We start from the raw sequence: 18,025 nt of genomic DNA, 5'->3' as shown, positions 1-18,025 counted from the left end.
ATTCCCATTAGTAATGTATGAAAGTTCCAGTTGCTCTGCATTCTCACCATCACTTGGTATGGTGAGTCTTTCTCATTTTAGATATTGTAATAGGTGTGTAATAGTATCTCTTTTTTTTTTTTTAAGCTTTGCTTTTTAGTACTTTAATGCTTCTTTCATTATTCCCTTGTGGTATCTCTATAGTGCCATTATATTTTATTTTATTTTATTTTATTTATTTATTTTTTAACATCTTTATTGGAGTATAATTGCTTTACGGTTTTGTGTTAGTCCCTGCTGTATAACAAAGTGAATCAGCTATATGTATACATATATCCCCATATTCTCATTATGGTTTTGATTTGCATTTCCCTAAATACTAATGATGTTGAACATCTTTTCATGTGCTTATTTGCCATCCATATGTTTTTGGTAAAGTGTTCATGTTTTCCCCCATTAAAAAAAATTGGGCTGTTTTCATATATATATACATACACACACATATATTTTGCATGTAAGTCATTTATCAGATAAGGGATTTACAAATATTCTCTCTCAGTCTGTGACTTGCTTTTCATTCTGTAAGCAGTGTCTTTTTTTTAATTGATTTTTAAATTGAAATATAGTTGATTTACAATGTTGTGCCAATCTCTGCTTTACAGCAAAGTGACTCAGTTATACATATCTATCTATCTATCTATGTATAGATATAGATAGATAGATAGATAGATACATTCTTTTTTTAATATTCTTTTCCAGTATGGTTTATCCCAGGAGACTGGATATAGCTTCCTGTGCTATACAGTAGAACCTTGTTTATCCATTCTAAATGTAATAGTTTGCATCGCCAACCTCAAACTCCCAGTTCATCCCTCTCCCTCCGTGCCTTCCTCTTGGCAACCACAAGTCTGATCTCTATGTCTGTGAGTCTGTTTCTGTTTTATAGATAGGTTCATTTTTGCCATATTTTAGGTTCCACATGTAAGTGATAGCATTTGGTGTTTGTCTTTCTCTTTCTGACTTGCTTCACTTAAGTATGATAATCTCTAGTTGTATCCATGTTGCTACAAATGGCATGATTTTGTTCTTTTTATGGCTGAGTAGTATTCCATTGTATACATCTTCTTTATGCATTCATCTGTCAATGGACATTTTGTAAGCAGTGTCTTTTGAGGAGCAGATATTAATTTTGATGATGTCCAGTGTATCAATTTCTTTTTATGGATCATGCTTTTGATATTGTATCTAAGAAAGAGTTCTCCTAAGTTTTCTAAAGCTTTTATAGTTTTAGGTTTTAAATTAAGGTCTAGAATTTTTTTTGTGCACAGAGAGAGCTGTGGATGGGAGGGTTTTGTTTTGTTTTTTGGCATATGAGTATCAAATTGTGCTAGCACCGTATTTTTACCATCCATTTTCAAGCAAGTGAATTGCTTGTCACTTTTATTGAAAACCAGTTAACCATATGTTTATGAATCTATTTCTGGACACTCTTTGGTTCCACTGATTTATTTGTCTATATTGACATCAATACCACACTGTCTTGTTAGCTATAGCTTTGTAATAAGTCTTTAAATCAGATAATGTAAATCTTACAGTTTTGTTCTTTGTTATCAAAATTGTTTTGGCTCTTCTAAGTCCTTTATATTTCCGTATACATTTTAGAATCATCTTGTCAATTTCTTTTTAAAAAGCTTTCTGGGATTTTGACTGGGGTTATGTTAAGGCTGTAGATCAATCTGGGGAGAATTCATAGCCTTATAATAATAGTGAGTCTGTCTACTGATCCATGAACACAGTATATCTTTCCATTTGTTTAAGTCATCTTTAACTTCTCTCAGCAGTGTGTTTCAGGGTACAGATTTTACGCATCTTTTGTCAGAATTATCCCTAAGTATTTCATTTTTGATACTATTATAATTGATATTTTAAAAAATTCAGTTTCTGTTTGTTGCTAGTGTATAGCAATACAATTACTTATTGTATCTTAGGAAGATGTAACTATTATGGAAGGACACAGAGAGATGTAACATTGCTTGCTTAGAAGATGGAGGAAGGGGACCATTAGCCAAGAAGAGTACATGGCCTGTAGAAACTGGAAAAGGCTAAGAAATGGATTCTCTCCCTCCTTCTGAACAGACTGGCTAGGTTTTCTCAAAGACAATCTTTGGTTTCATTTCTTTTTCTCTGTTGCTTTTCTATTTTATTGATTTCTGTCTAATTTTTATTGTTTCATTTCTGCTGTTTAATTTGGATTTCATTTGCTCTTTTCTAGTTTCTTAAGGTGTAATCTGAGGTTGTTGATTTGAGACTTGCTTCTTTTCTAACATGGGTATTTTAGTGCTATAAATTTCCCTCTAAGTATAGTTTTAGCCACATCCTACAGATTTTGATATTGTGTTTACAGTTTATTCAGATCAAAATACTTTTAAATTTCCCTTTTGACTACTTCTTTGACTTTTGGATTATTTAGAAGTATATTATGTAGTTTCCAAATGTTTTGGGGAATTTTCCAGATGTATTATTGATTGGAAATTTAATGCCATTGTAGCCAGTGAACATTGTATGACTTGAATCCTTTTAAATTTATTGAGACCTGTTTCAATGCTGAGAATATGGTCTATCTTTGTGAATGTTCCAAGTGTACTTGAAAAGAATATGTATCCTATTATTGTTGGGCAAGTGTTATATAAATGTCAATTAGATCAAATTGGTTAGTGTTGTTCAGATCTTCTATATGCTTATTTTCTATTAATTTCTATCAGTTATTTAGAGAGGTGATGAAATACCACACTATATTTGTAGATATATGTTTCTCCTTAGTGTTAGATTAGCTTTTGCTTCATGTACTTTGAAGTTCTATTATTTGATGTATAAATGTTTAGGATTGTTTTGTCTTCTTGATGAACTAACCCCTTTATCGTGATAAAATTTATCCTCTTTATCTCTGGTAGTATTATTTGCTCTGAAATCTGTTTTGTCTGATATTAATATAGCCAGTCAGGCTTTCTTTGGTTAGTATTAGCAAGGTATATCTTTTCCCATCCTTTTACCTTTAACCTATTTGTGTCTTTATATTTAAGGTGGCTTTCTTATAGGTTTCGTAGAGCTGGGTGTTGCTTTTTATCCAATCTGACAATCTCTGTCAATTACTTGGATTGTTTAGACCATTTAATGTGATTATTGATGTGATGGGATTCAAATCTACCTACTTAGTTTTCTGTTTGTCCCATGTGTTCTTTGTTCATTTATCCCTATTTTTATGCTTTTCTTTGAATTAATTATTTTTCATTCCATTTTACCTCTTTTTATTGACTTATCAGTTGTGATAGTTAAAAAATGACCCCCCGGGCTTCCCTGGTGCCTCAGTGGTTAAGAATCCGCCCGCCAATGCAGGGTACACGGGTTCAAGCCCTGGTTCGGGAAGATCCCACATGCCGCAGAGCAACTAAGCTCGTGCACCACAACTACTGAGCCTGTGCTCTAGAGCCCGCGAGCCACAGCTACTGAGCCCACGCGCCACAACTACTGAAGCCCATGCACCTAGAGCCCATGCTCCACAACAAGAGAAGCTACCGCAATGAGAAGCCCATGCACCAAAACGAAGAGTAGCCCCTGCTCGCCACAACTAGAGAAAGCCTGTGTGCAGCAACACGAAGACCCAACACAGCCAAATTAATTAATTAACAAAACAAAACAAAAAAATGACCCCCCGCCCCTCACCCCAAGGATGTCACTTTCCTAATCCCAGGAACCTGTGAATATGTCACATTACATGGCAAAGAGGTATTAGGGTTGCAGATAGAACTAAGGTTTTCAAACAGCTGACTCTGAAATAGGGAGATTATCATATTTTCTGAGTAGGCCCATTTTAGTCACAAGGGTCCTTCTTCTAAAAGTAGAAGAGGAAGATGTGTGGAGGACACAGAAAAATGTAGCATTACTTGCTTTGAAGATGGAGGAAAGGGACCTTGAGCCAAGGAGAGTGCCTGGCCTCTGGAAACCAGAAAAGGCTAGGAAGTGGATTCTGTCCTAAAGCCTCCGAAAAGGAGCACATCCCTGCCAGCCACTTGGTATAGCCCGGTGAGGTCTGTATTTGTTGGGTTTCTCGCTTATAGAACTCTAAGATGATAAAATTGTGTGGTCTAAGCTGCTAACGTGTGTGGTAACTTTTTACAGCAACAACAGAGAAATTAATACATAGTTATAATTCTTTACATCGTGTTACTGGTTGCTGTGAAGTTTGTAGCATGCATCTTTAGCTTATCAAGGCCTAACTTCAACTGATACTTTACTAGCTCGTGTATAGTGTAAAGACCCTACAACAGTACGCTTCCGTTCTCTCTTCCTGGCCTTTGTGCTATTGTCGTCATACATTTTACTTCTATATATGCTATAGCCTCCACAGTATATTGTTACTTTTTTTGCTTTAAACAGTTAATTATCTTTTAAAGAGATTTGAAAATAAGAAAAATATACACCTAGTTAGTTACTATTACCAGTGCTCTTCATTACTTTGTATAGATTCAGGTTTCCGTCTGGTATCAATTTTCTACGTCTTGAAGGACTTCCCTTATCATTTCAAGTAGTGTAGGTTTGTGGCGATAAATTCTTTCAACTTTTGTATATCTGAAAATTCAGTATTTCACTTTAGTCTTTGAAAAATATTTTCACTATTTAAGCAAATCTAAGTTGGCAGGGATTTTGGTTTTTTGTGGGGTTATTTTTTGTTGTTTCCTGTTCCTTTTTTTTTTTTTTTTTGCTTTCAGTACTTTAAAGATATTATATTATAGCAATCTCTTCTTGCTTGTGTTTATTGAGAAATCTGCTATAATTTTTACATTTGTTCCTCTATGTATAGTGTGTCTTTTTTCTCTTGCTCCTGTTAAGATTTTCTCTTTATCACTGTTTTCAGAAATTTGATTATATTACTACTTGTAGTTTTCTTTATGTTTCTTGTACTTGGAACTTGTTGAACTTCTTAAATCTGGGTTCAAATGTGGGTTTATAGTTTTTATCATATGTGGAAATTATTTCTTCAAATATTTTTCTGTACTTCCTTTTTAAAAAAAATTTTTTTTAATTTATTAATTTACTTTTGGTTGTGTTGGGTCTTTGTTGCTGCGTGTGGGCTTCATCTAGTTGCGGCGAGTGGGGGCTACTCTTTGTTGCAATGCGCGGGCTTCTCAACGTGGTGGCTTCTCTTCTTGTGGAGCACAGGCTCTAGGCGCATGGACTTCAGTAGTTGTGGCACACGGGCTCGGTAGTTGTGGCTCATGGGCTCTAGAGCGCAGGCTCAGTAGTTGTGGTGCATGGGCTTAGTTGCTCCACAGCATGTGGGATCTTCCTGGACCAGGGATTGAACCCGTGTCCCCTGCACTGGCAGGCGGATTCTTAACCAGTGAGCCACCAGGGAAGTCCCTGTACTTCCTTCCTTTGAGAACTCAATGAGAAGCATTTTGGCCCCTTGAATTTGTTCTACAATTTGCTGATGTTCTGTTCATTTCTTTTCAGTCTTTTTTTTTCTCTGTATGTTTTGTTTTGAATAGTTTCTGTTGATATGTCTTTGAGTTTTCTTCTGCATTGTCTACTTTGCCATTAAATCTCTTACAGTGTATTTTTCACCTTAGACACTGTAATATTCATCTCCAGAAGCTTTATTTGGGTCTTTTAAAAATATATCTTCCATGTCTCTACTTAATATATGCAGTCTTTCCTAAAGCTTTTTGAACATATGGAATCCAATCATAATAATGATTTTAATATCCTTGTAGAAACGTGGGATTCACCTTAGATTTTTTTCCTGAAGCCCAAGATACATTTCAGCTTCATAAATATTAGATTCTTAATATTTTAAAATCCATCCCACAGGGGGAATTTCCAGTAATGGTGGAGAGTAAAGCAGTCTCTTGAACCTTCCCCCAGATAATAATTATAAAATATGTAAAAAATATATTTAAATAAAGTGGAAAGTATCCAAAAGCAGAAAGAAGCTAGAGGAGAGTTTACTCTTGAAAAACAGTAACTGGAAATGATAAGAATTGTGAGTTTGCAGCTTTTTAAAATTTTTGCCTGAGGGCATTCATCAACCCCCATAGCAGAGGAAAGTGGCAGTGGAAAACCTCAGTTTTACTTTCTTATGGTGGCAAAGAACAGAGTTCAGGGTAGAAAAATTACCTGGAAACATAAGGGGAGGAGCTCTTGAAAGTTAAAAAAATACAACACAGAAGAAGGTGAAACCCATAACCTGACTATAAACCCCACTAAAATCCCCTGGCTGAACCTCTAAACTACACTCACATGGAGAAATTCCAGAGGGCCTGGTGAAAAAGCATACAGAGATCAGAGAGGCAGAGTCCTGTCTTTGAAAGACAGAACCTAAACCAGGTGAGCTCTGTGAGTTGGCTGCTTTTTTTTAACTGAATTCATTACCCAGCCATGTGTAACTCAGGTGGCAGAAATCTGATGTCTTACTTACTTGAGGTATCAGAGGACAGACTCTAAGACTGAAAAATTAGGGAGTAATCTCAGTCAGAACAGGCCCTGAATGTGAGTATAATCTATGGCCAAATTCTTGGCCAATCACCAGATTCACAAGAAAACCTACAGGGGACCAGGCTGAAAAAAGTAGCTGTAAGAATTACAAAGAGGGACTTCCCTGGTGGCGCAGTGGTTGAGAGTCCGCCTGCCAATGCAGGGGATGCAGGTTCGTGCCCCGGTCCGGGAGGATTCCACATGCCGCGGGCCCGTGAGCCATGGCCGCTGAGCCTGCGCGTCCGGAGCCTGTGCCCCGCAACGGGAGAGGCCACAGCAGTGAGAGGCCCGCGTACTGCCAAAAAAAAAGAATTACAAAGAGATATCAGTTGCTGCACATTGCAGGGGAAGCAAACTCTACAGATTAAATCCAGATAAGTTACTTGCCTGCTAGGAAAAATACAGTGGCATTGGTGTAAAGGTAGACTAAACCAGTGAAACAGAATAGACTCCAGAGAAAGACACACAAATATGGCCAGCTGATGTATCCAGGCAATTCAGTGGGAAAGGATAATCTTTTCAATAAATGGTGCTGGAACAATTGGATTGTGATATGGAAAAACGTGAACCTTGACCCTTACCTCATACAATACAGAAAAACTAGCTCAAAATGGATTGTAGGCCTAAATTTAAGAGCTAAAACTATAAAACTTGTAGAAGAAAACTGGAACACATTTTTGTGATCTTGTCAATAAATACATAAATAAATAAATAAGTCACTAACATTATGAAACATAAAAGTAAGAACTGATAAATTGGAACTCATCAAAATTACAAGCTTTTGCTGTGTAAAAGACACCATTAAGAAAAATGAAAAGGCAAGCAACAGACTGGGAAAATGTATTTCCAAATTAAATACCTAACAGGACTTGTTTCTAGAATATATAAAGAGCTCTTGTCTCAGTTAGAAAATTAATAATGAAACAAAGGATTTCAACAGATAGTCTACCAAAGAAGTTATACAGGTGTCCAGTAAGTACATGAAAAGGTGCTCAACATCATTCACCATTAGAAAAATGCAAATTAAAATGGCTAAAATTAAAAGAGTTATAACAAATTCTGGCAAGGTTATAGAACAACTGGAATGCTCACACTGGTGGTGGGACTATATAATGGCACAACTTTGGAAAATTGTTTGGCAGTTTTTTAAAAAGTTAAAGGTACATCTTCCATATGACCAAGCATTCTACTTATAGATATTTAATCAAGAGAAATGAAAGGATATGTTCATACAGAGACTTGTAGAGGAATATCTATAGCAGCTCAATTTGTCATAGCCAAAAACTGGAATCACCTCAAATGTCCATCATTGCTGAACGAATAAATATATTTGTATATTCAAATATATTGTATATTTGTGTATTTTATTTGTATAAATATATTTGTATATTCACTTGTAGCATTCAGTAGAATGTTACTCAGCAATTGTAAGGAAAGAACTGTTGGTACACACCGTAACAGATTAATAGCAAAATAATTTTGCTGAGTGAAAGAAGCCAGACCAACAAAAGAAGTGTGTACTTTGTGATTCCACTTATATAAAATTCTAGAAAATGGAAACTAATCTATAGTGACAAGAAACAGAGCAGCGGTTGTTTGGAGGTGAGAGTGGGGAGAAGTGACTACAACGGAGCGTGAGGAATCTTTGGGAGTGATGGATATGTTTATTGTTTTGATTGTGGTGATGGTTTCATAAGTGTACACATATGTCAAGTTTTATCAAATTGTATACTTTAAATATGTTCGGTTTACTATGTCAATTATATCTTAATAAAGTTGTAAAAAATGGACAAAGATTTGAATAAACTTCAAAGAAAATATATATCTGGCCAATAAACATATGAGAAAAATTTCGACCTCATTAGTCATCATGAAAGTATAAGTTAAATCTCAGTGAGATACCATGAGAATGACAAAAAAAAGAAAACAGAAAAAAGACCAAGAATACTAAGTATTGGTGAACTTGTGGCACAACTGGAGCTCTCATACATTGCTTGTGGAAATACAAAATGGTACAGCAGCTTCTTTGGACAGTAGTTAACTGATTCTTATAAAGTTAAACATATATGTAATTAGCAATAAATATTTCTAAGAATTTACCCAAGATAAATTAAAATATGTTTACAGAAACATTTTGTATTCTAACATTTATAGCAGCTTTATTTATAAGAGCTGAGAACTGAAAAAAATCTCCATCAGTAGATGAATGGATAAAGAAATTTTGGTATATCTCTATAATGGTATACTACTCGGTAATAGCAAGGAGTGAACTATTGATATACTGATATGAATATTAAAAATGTTATGTTGAGTGAAAGCAGCCAGAAACAAAAATAGTTTGTATATGATTCGTTTTATATGAAGTACAGAAAATGCCCAAACTAACTAATGGTGACAGGAAACAAATCAGTGGTTGTCTGGGCCTGGGGCTGGAGGCAGGAATTTACTGCAAAGGGGCATGAACCAACTGTTTTTTTTGATATAGTTGACATACAGTATTATGTTAGTTTCGGGTGTATTACATAGTGATTTGACATTTGCATGCTTTATGAAACGATATGTCTAGTGACAGACTGTCCCCATACAAAGTTATTACAATAGTATTGATCATATTCCTTATGCTTTATATTACATCCCCATGGCTTATTTATTTTATAACTGGAGGTTTGTACCTTTTGATCCCTTTCACCCTTTTCACCCCCACCCCTCAACCCACTTCCCTCTGGCAACCATATGTTTGTTCTCTGTATCTGTGAGTCTTTGTTTTGTTTGTTTATCTGTTTGTTTTTTAGATTCCACATATAAATGAGGTCACATGATACTTACCTTTCTCTGTCTGACGTATTTCACTTAGTGTAATACCCTCTAGATGTATCCATGTTATCACAAATGGCAAGATGTCATTTTTTATGGCCGAGTAATATTTCGTTGTATATATAATACCACTTCTTCATTCATTCATTCATCTATCAATGGACACTTAGGTTGCTATCATAACTTGGCTATTGTAAGGAATGCTGCTGTGAACATTGGTGTGCATATGTCTTTTCAAATTAGTGGGGGTTTTTTTAACATCTTTATTGGAATATAATTGCTTTACAATGTTGTATTAGTTGTTGCTGTATAACAAAGTGAATCAGCTATATGTATACATATATCCCCATATCTCCTCCCTCTTGCATCTCCCTCCCACCCTCCCTATCCCAACCCTCTAGGTGGACACAAAGCATCGAGCTGATCTCCCTGTGCTATGCGGCTGCTTCCTACTAGCTATCTGTTTTACATTTGGTAGTGTATACATGTCCATGCCACTCTCTCACTTCGTCCCAGCTTACCCTTTCCCCTCCCCGTGTCCTCAAGTCCGTTCTCTATGTCTGCATCTTTATTCCTGTCCTGCACCTAGGTTCTTCAGAACCTTTTTTTTTTTCAGATTCTATATGTATGTGTTAGCATTCGTTATTTGTTTTTCTCTTTCTGACTTACTTCACTCTGTATGACAGTCTCTAGGTCCATCCACCTCACTACAAATAACTCAATTTCGTTTCTTTTTATGGCTGAGTAATATTCCACTGTATATATGTGCCACATCTTCTTTATCCATTCATCTTGTCGTTGGATACTTAGGTTGCTTCCATGTCCTGGCTATTGTAAATAGAGCTGCAATGAACATTGTGGTACATGACTCTTTTTGAATTATGGTTTTCTCAGGGTATATGCCCAGTAGTGGGATTGCTGGGTCGTATGGTTGTTCTGTTTTTAGTTTTTTAAGGAACCTCCGTACTGTTCTCCGTAGTGGCTGTATCCATTTACATTCCCACCAAGAGTGCAAGAGGGTTCCCTTTTCTCCACACCCTCTCCAGCATTTATTGTTTGTAGACTTTTTGGTGATGGCCATTCTGACCGGTGTGAGGTGATACCTCATTGTAGTTTTGATCTGCATTTCTCTAATGATTAATGATGTTGAGCATCCTTTCATGTGTTTGTTGGCACAAATTAGTGTTTTAATTTTCTTTGGGTAAATACACAGAAATGAAATTCCTGGATTATATGGCAGTTCTATTTTCAATTTTTTGAGGAACCTCCATACTGGTTTTCATAGGGGCTGCACCAATTTACAATTCCACCAACAGTGCACAAAGATTCTCTTTTCTCCACATCCTCACCAACACCTGCTATTTGTTATCTTTTTGATGATAGCCATTCTGACAGTTGTGAGGTGGTATCTCATTGCAGTTTGATTTGCATTTCTCTGATGATTAGTGATGTTGAGCCTCTTTTCATGTGTCTGTTGGCCATCTGTATGTCTTTTTTGGAAAAAATGTCTATTCATGTCCTCTGTAAATTTTTTTTTTTTTTTTTGCTGTACGCGGGCCTCGCACTGTTGCAGCCTCTCCCGTTGCGGAGCACAGGCTCCAGACGCACAGGCTCAGCGGCCATGGCTCACGGGCCCAGCCGCTCCGCGGCACATGGGATCCTCCCGCACCAGGGCACGAACCCGTGTCCCCTGCATCGGCAGGTGGACTCTCAACCACTGCACCACCAGAGAAGCCCTGTACATTTTTTTTTTTTTTTTTTTGCGGTACGCGGGCCTCTCCCTGCCGTGGCCTCTCGCGCCGCAGAGCACAGGCTCCGGACGCGCAGGCTCAGCGACCATGGCTCACGGGCCCAGCAGCTCCACGGCATGTGGTATCCTCCCGGACCGGGGCACGAACCCGCGTCCCCTGCATCGGCAGGCGGACTCCCAACCACTGCGCCACCAGGGAAGCCCCCTGTACACTTTTTAATTGGATTTTTTTTCTATATTGAGTTGTATGAGTTCTTTGTATATTTTGGGTAGTAAACCCCTTATCAGATATATCATTTGCAAATATTTTCTACCATTCAGTAGGCTGCCTTTTCATTTTGTTGATAGTTTCCTTTACTGTGCAAAAGCTTTTTAGTTTGATGTCATCCTATTTGTTTATTTTTCCTTTTGTTTCCCTTGCCTGAGGAGACATATCCAAAAAAAATCAATATTAATATTATGTTAAGACCGATGTCAATATATACACTACCATGTGTAAAATATATAGCTATTGGAACCTGCTGTATAGCACAGGGAGCTCAGCTTGGTGCTCTGTGGTGACCTAGATGAGTGGGATGAGGGGGTGGGAGGGAAGTCCAAGAGGGAGGAGATATATATATATATATATATATATATATATATCTGATTCACTTTGTTGTACAGCAGAAACTTACACAACATTGTAAACCAACTATACCCCAATTAAAAACAAAAAAAAGACTGAGGTCAGATAGCTGGCTGCCTGTGTTTTCTTCAGGGAGTTTTATGGTTTCAGGTATTACATTTAAGTCTTTAATCCATTTTGAGTTTAATTTTATATGTGGTATGATTAAGTAGTCCAGTTTCATTCTTTTGTGTTTAGCTGTCCAGTTCTCCCAACACCATTTATTGAAAAGGCTGTCTTTTCCCCATTGTATATTCTTGCCTCCTTTGTTGTAGATTAATTGATTATATAAGCATGGGCTTTTTTCTGGGCTCTCTGTTCTGGTCCATTGATCTGTGTATCTGTTTTTGCACCAGTACCATATTGTTTTGATTATTGTAGCTTTGTGGTATAGTTTTAAGTCAGGGAGCATGATACCTCCAGCTTTGTTCTTCTTTCTCAAGATTGCTTTGGCTATCCAGGGTCTTTGTGTTTCTGTACAAATACTAGAATTATTTGTTCTAGTTCTATGAAAAATGAATGTTTTTTGTTTTGTTCTGTTTTTGATAAGGATTGCATTGAATCTGTAGATTGTTCTGGGTAGTATGGTTATTTTAACAATATTAATTCTTCCAGTCCATGAGCATGGGATATCTTTACATTTGTTTGTCATCTTCAGTTTCTTTCATCAATGTCTTTTTTTTTTTTTTTTGGCCACACCATGCTGCATGTGGGATCTTAGTTGCCTGATCGGGGATCGAACCCACGCCCCCTACACTGGAAGTGCAGAATCTTAAACACTGAATCGCCAGGGAATTCCTATCAATGTCTTTTTTTTATCCTCATAATATTTATTTATGTATTTATTTATTATTGAGGTATAGTTGATGTACAGTATTGTATAAATTTCAGGTGATTCACAATTTTTAAAGGTTATACTCCATTTATAGTTATTATAAAATATTGACTATATTCCCTGTGTTGTACAATATATCCTTGTAGCTTATTTATTTTATATATAGAATACATAGAATTTTGAACCTCTTTATCCCCTACCCCTATCTTGCTCCTCCCCCATTCCCTCTCCCCACTGGTAACCACTAGTTTGTTCTCTATATCTATGAGACTTTATTTTTTGTTATATTCACTAGTTTGTTTTATTTTTTAGATTCCACATAAACTTATAAGTGATATCATACAATATTTGCCTTTCTCTGTCTGACTTATTTCACTTAGCATAATACCCTCCAAGTCTGTCCATGTTGTTGCAGATGGCAAAATTTCATTCTTTTTTATGGCTGAGTAGTATTCCATTGTATATATATATACCGCATCTTCTTTATCTGTTCATCTGTTGATGGACGCTTAGGTTGCTTCCATGTCTTGGCCATTGTAAATAATGCTGCATTGAACATTTCAAATTTGTTTTTGTTTTTATGGATATATACCCAGGAGTGGAATTGCTGGGTATGGAAATTCTATTTTTAGTTCTTTGAGAAACCTCCATACTGTTTTATACAGTGGTAGCCCCAGTTTACCTTCCCACCAACAGTGTACGAGGGCTCCCTTTTCTCTTTCATCAATGTCTTACAGTTTTCAGAGTATAAGTCTTTTACTTCTTTCGTTATATTTATTCCTAGGTTTTACATTATTTTTGATGCAATTGTAAATGAGATTGTTTCCTTAATTTATCTTTCTGATAGATCACTATGAGTGTATAGAAATGCACCAGATTTCTCTATATTAATTTTGCATCCTGCAACTTTACTGAATTCATTTATTAGTTCTAATAGTTTTTTGGTAGCATCTTTAGGATTTTCTATGTATAGTGTCATATCATCTGCAAACAGTGACAGTTTTACTTCTTTTCCAGTTTGGATTCCTTTGATTTCCTTTTGTTGTCAGATTGCTGTGGCTAGGACTTCCAGTGCTATGTTGAATAAAAGTAGTGTGAGTGGGCACCCTTGTCTTTTGTTGAGTATGATGTTGGCTGTGGGTTTGTTATATATGGCCTTTATTATGTTGAGGTATGTTCTGTCTATAGCCAGTTTTAGAGAGTTTTTGTCATAAATGGATGTTGAATTTTTGTCAGAAGCTTTTTCTGCATCTATTGAGATGATCATATGATTTTTAGTCTTCAGTTTGTTAACGTGGTATATCACATTGATTGGTTTGTGGATATTGAATCATCTTTGCATTGCGGGATAAATCCCACTTGCTCATGGTGTATGATCCTTTTCACGTAATGTTGAATTTGGTACGCTAGTACTTTGTTGAGAATTTTTGCATCTATGTTCATCAGTGATATTGGTCTGTAATTTTCTTTTTTTGTGTGGTGGCTTTGTCTGTTTTTGGTATCAGGGTGACACTGGCCTTCTAGAATGAATGAGTTCAAAAGTGTTCCTTTCTCTTCAATTTTTGGGAATATTTTGAGAAGGATACATGTTACTTCTTCTTTAAATGTTTTGTAGAATTCACCTGTGAAGCTGTCTGGTCCTGGACTTTTGTTCACTGGGAGTTTTTTAAATTACTGATTTAATAATTTCATTACTGGAAATTAGTCTATGGCATGAACCAATTTGTGTGGCTGATAGAAATATTCTCTCTTGATTGTGGTTACATGGGTGTATACACTTGTCAAAACTCATTGACCTATACACTTTAAATGTGTGCAGTTTATTTTGTGTATTATACTTCAATTAGTTGATTTTAAAAAATCCATACAACCACCCTGTTTAACCACTCATCATTTCTCATTTGGATGAATGCAGTAACCTCCTAAAGGGTATTCCTGCTGTTGTCTCACTCCTTCAAACCCATACACTGTGCAACAACCTGAATGATTCATTTAAAACAAAAACCTGACCTACCTTGTCACTTCCCTGTATATAACCCTTTAATTGTCATCATCACCTGGCTTCTTAAAGTAGCATCTAATGTCTTCTTTAGTCTGACCCCTCACTGTCTTCCCAGCTCATCTTCTATTACTCCCTGCCTCTCACTTTGCTTATGACTCATTTCCCAACACTAGCTATGTTAATCTCATTTCTTGTGCTTATACTCATCTCTCCCCTCAGCCCCTTCCCTAGTTTACCCTTTAAAATGCATCTCAGGACTCTCCACCTCCAGAAGGTCTTTATTTACTTATTTAAACTATCCTTCTTCACATGCTTCCTCTCTCCAAGAAAGAGAAGTACTCCGATTATGTTTCTTTGGTTCAGTCATGGCTCTTATAGGTATATTTACCATTTTGGCTTATTATGTTTCTAGTCCTTTCTTCCCCACTAGATTGTGTGCTTGTTGAGCACAGTGATTATGTTTTAATTATATTTTGGATCCACAGGCCTGTTTTATAATAGTTGCTTATTAATACATATTTGTAAAAAGATTGAATATAAATATTAAGTAAGAAAAGAAGGTAAAAGTATACATAGTGTAATTATTACTACTTTGTTTTGAGCAAAACTCTTCCCATAGAAAAAAATACTGGGAAGATTTATATCAACATTTTAACACCACTTTGGGTGATAAGATTAGTTTCTTTAATATTTTTGACAGTTTTGCATTTTTCAAAAAAAAAATTTAACATGCAGTTATTTCATGAGACATGACCTAAAAAACTGGCTGTATAACTTTTGCCTATTCAAATGAATTTTTGCATTTCTCTAGGTCCACAACACAGATACAATTTCTAATCCCTTAACCACAGATCTGACTGCGAAGATTCCTGGTTGGTCAAATGTATCAGTTCAACCTGAGGCATCAGAGGACCCGGGTGCTACTCCTAGCATTCAGCAAGTAACAGTCCCTGGGAAAATCCTGATTGCTACCCCTCTGCCAGTGGCTCCTTCCTACAGTTATGCCACCCCTACCCCTCAGGCCTCTTTCCAGAGCACCTCAGCACCATACCCAGGTGAGGCCCTTTTCTTCTGTCCTTGGAGATAGGATGGGGAAATAGAGATTTTGATCAAAGTGTTCCCTGTTCGTGGAAAGAAAGGAGGGAGGCATGACTTTTAAATACTGTAGGTTAAAAAAATAATAATCCTGTTAATGTCCCTGTAATCATAGGACTTGGTCTCTCAATCCTTTTTTCAATAAGCTCCAGCCTATGGGTATTTTGAGGCTCTTTCCAGAGCCAAATTCCACTGTACCTAGATTCAATTAAGTAATGTTCAAGGAGCCAAGCAAGCAGAGGCCACTGGGAAGAAAGAGTCGGGTCTGTATAACTGTTTGCCTTCTGAATGGGTGATTGTGGGTCAGATATTTGTGTCTGTGATTTCGATAGCATCTTTATTTTTATTTTTTAAATGTTTATTTATTTAGGCCGTGCCATGTGGCTTATGGGATCTTAGTTCCTTGGCCAGGGATCAAACTGGGGCCACAGCAATGAAAGCACTGAGTCCTAACCACTGGACTGCCAGGGAATTCTGCATCTTTATTTTTTTTATTATTATTATTTTTTGCATCTTTATTTTTAAAGCAACTCATAGGAAGGAGATTTATACAGAGTGTTGCCTTAACAACAAGTCTGCTTCATAAGTTCTGTTCTAAGGTATTAGGAGGAAATGCTTAATCAAGGGAACTAAGTTGATCTTTATCCTCTGAAAAAGTCGACAGGGTGAAACAAAGCCAGTGAAAACGAATTTTTGCCAATTTTTAATTTCCTAAGGTTTCCTTCAGTGGTAATATAACATAAAATTTTAGTGTTTCAGTCCTGAGGCACTAAAGTAATTTTTGTATTCAGGCAGAATGGTTGTAATTTTTGGTGTAATTGTGAAAGTTTTGGGCTGCGCTGTATATATATAATTTTTTTAAATAAATTTATTTATTTATTTTTGGCTGTGTTGGGTCTTTGTTGCTGCATGCGGGCTTTCTCTAGTTGCGGTGAGCGGGGGCTACTCTTCATTGTGGTGCGCGGGCTTCTCATTGCAGTGGCTTCTCGTTGAAGAGCACAGGCTCTAGGCACACAGGCTTCAGTAGTTGTGGCACGCAGGCTCAGTTGTTGTGGCTCGTGGGCTCTAGAGCTCAGGCTCAGTAGTTGTGGTGCACGGGCTTAGTTGCTCCGTGGCATGTGGGATATTCCCGGACCAGGGCTCAAACCCGTGTCCCCTGCATTGGCAGGCGGATTCTTAACCACTGCGCCACCAGGGAAGCCCTGTGCTGTATTTCTGACCATTATACTTTCTCTAAGTATAGTGATTTCCTTCTTTCTTTCTTTTCTTTTTTCTTTTTTTTGAAAGTTACTGCAGCAATTCTTATTCCACCTGCTGCAGTGTCTAAATGCTGAAGCTTCCATAATGGATGGTTTCATTTCTCCCCAAGTGCAGTGTTCCCAAGCAGACAGATAAATCTCAAATTTCGTATTTGTCTAGGAAACCCTTTTCACCTTCCAGTCTTGGAATATGGGTGAACCAGCCAGTTGTTTGCTTTAAGCTCTCTAGTTCCTAGGTCTCATACCAAGTGAACAATTATTGTTAGAGAAATAAGATTTATATAATCAGTGGTTCTCAACAGCCTGTAAACATTTTTCGTTGTTACAACCGTGGAGGAGGGGTGCTACTGACATCTAGTGGGTAGAGACTAGGGATACTACTAAACATCTTACAGTGCACAGGACAATCTCCCCCCATCCCAACCCCAACACGCACAAAGAATTGGTCCAAAGAATTGGTTGTGCCATAGTTGAGAAGCTTTGACATGTATGGAATAGCTGGTGAAAAGCAGAAATATAGTATCTAGCTATTAGCTGATGGATGTTTCAAAAATGCTAAAGTAGTTCAGGAAGTAGATCAGTTCGAATTGAAATGGTCTGGGAAGATTTTTTGGAGAGAAGCCTGGCTTTTAAGCTAGAAACAAAGTACTGTATTTATAATAAAGTAAGCACACACCCCAATTGAAGAAAAAAGCTTTAGCAAAGTCCCCAAGAGTAGACTTCTATGGAGCACAAGAGGGAAAATGAGTAAAACTAGAGGCAGAATCAGGTGGAAGGGTGAGATGATGTGATCAGATGATGATGGATCTCTGATGCCAGGTTTGGAATTTGGACTGAAACATGGTGTGGCAGTGGGGGTCTTAAGTAGGAGACTATCATGGTGGGTGAGTATTTTAGAAAAATTCATGGTGATGGGTGTTTTAGGGAGACAGAATGGATTAGAATGGGGAGAGCTAGCAGAGGGAAGACCAGTTAAGATTCTTGGAATTATCTAAGTCTATGGCTGTATCAATTGAAATGGAAACAAAATTAAGGCTGGCCTTGCGGCCAACACTTGCCTTTTCCTCTAGGAGCTTTATATATATATTTTATTAGA

At 37.0% G+C, this 18,025-nt stretch overlaps 1 protein-coding gene across 1 annotated transcript in view; it reads left to right on the top strand.

Moving 5' to 3' along the window:
- Positions 1-18,025, top strand: part of KIAA0319L (KIAA0319 like) — a 107,002-nt gene that overhangs the window by 50,131 nt on the left and 38,846 nt on the right. Inside the window, exon 4 of the mRNA XM_060019139.1 lies at positions 15,387-15,630. Coding sequence (XP_059875122.1) covers positions 15,387-15,630 — 244 coding nt within the window. The remainder of the gene's footprint in view (positions 1-15,386; positions 15,631-18,025) is intronic.

This window comes from Delphinus delphis, chromosome 1 (genome assembly GCF_949987515.2).
Source record: "Delphinus delphis chromosome 1, mDelDel1.2, whole genome shotgun sequence".
Classification (NCBI taxonomy): domain Eukaryota; kingdom Metazoa; phylum Chordata; class Mammalia; order Artiodactyla; family Delphinidae; genus Delphinus; species Delphinus delphis.
This window is presented reverse-complemented; position numbering and strand designations above follow the sequence as displayed.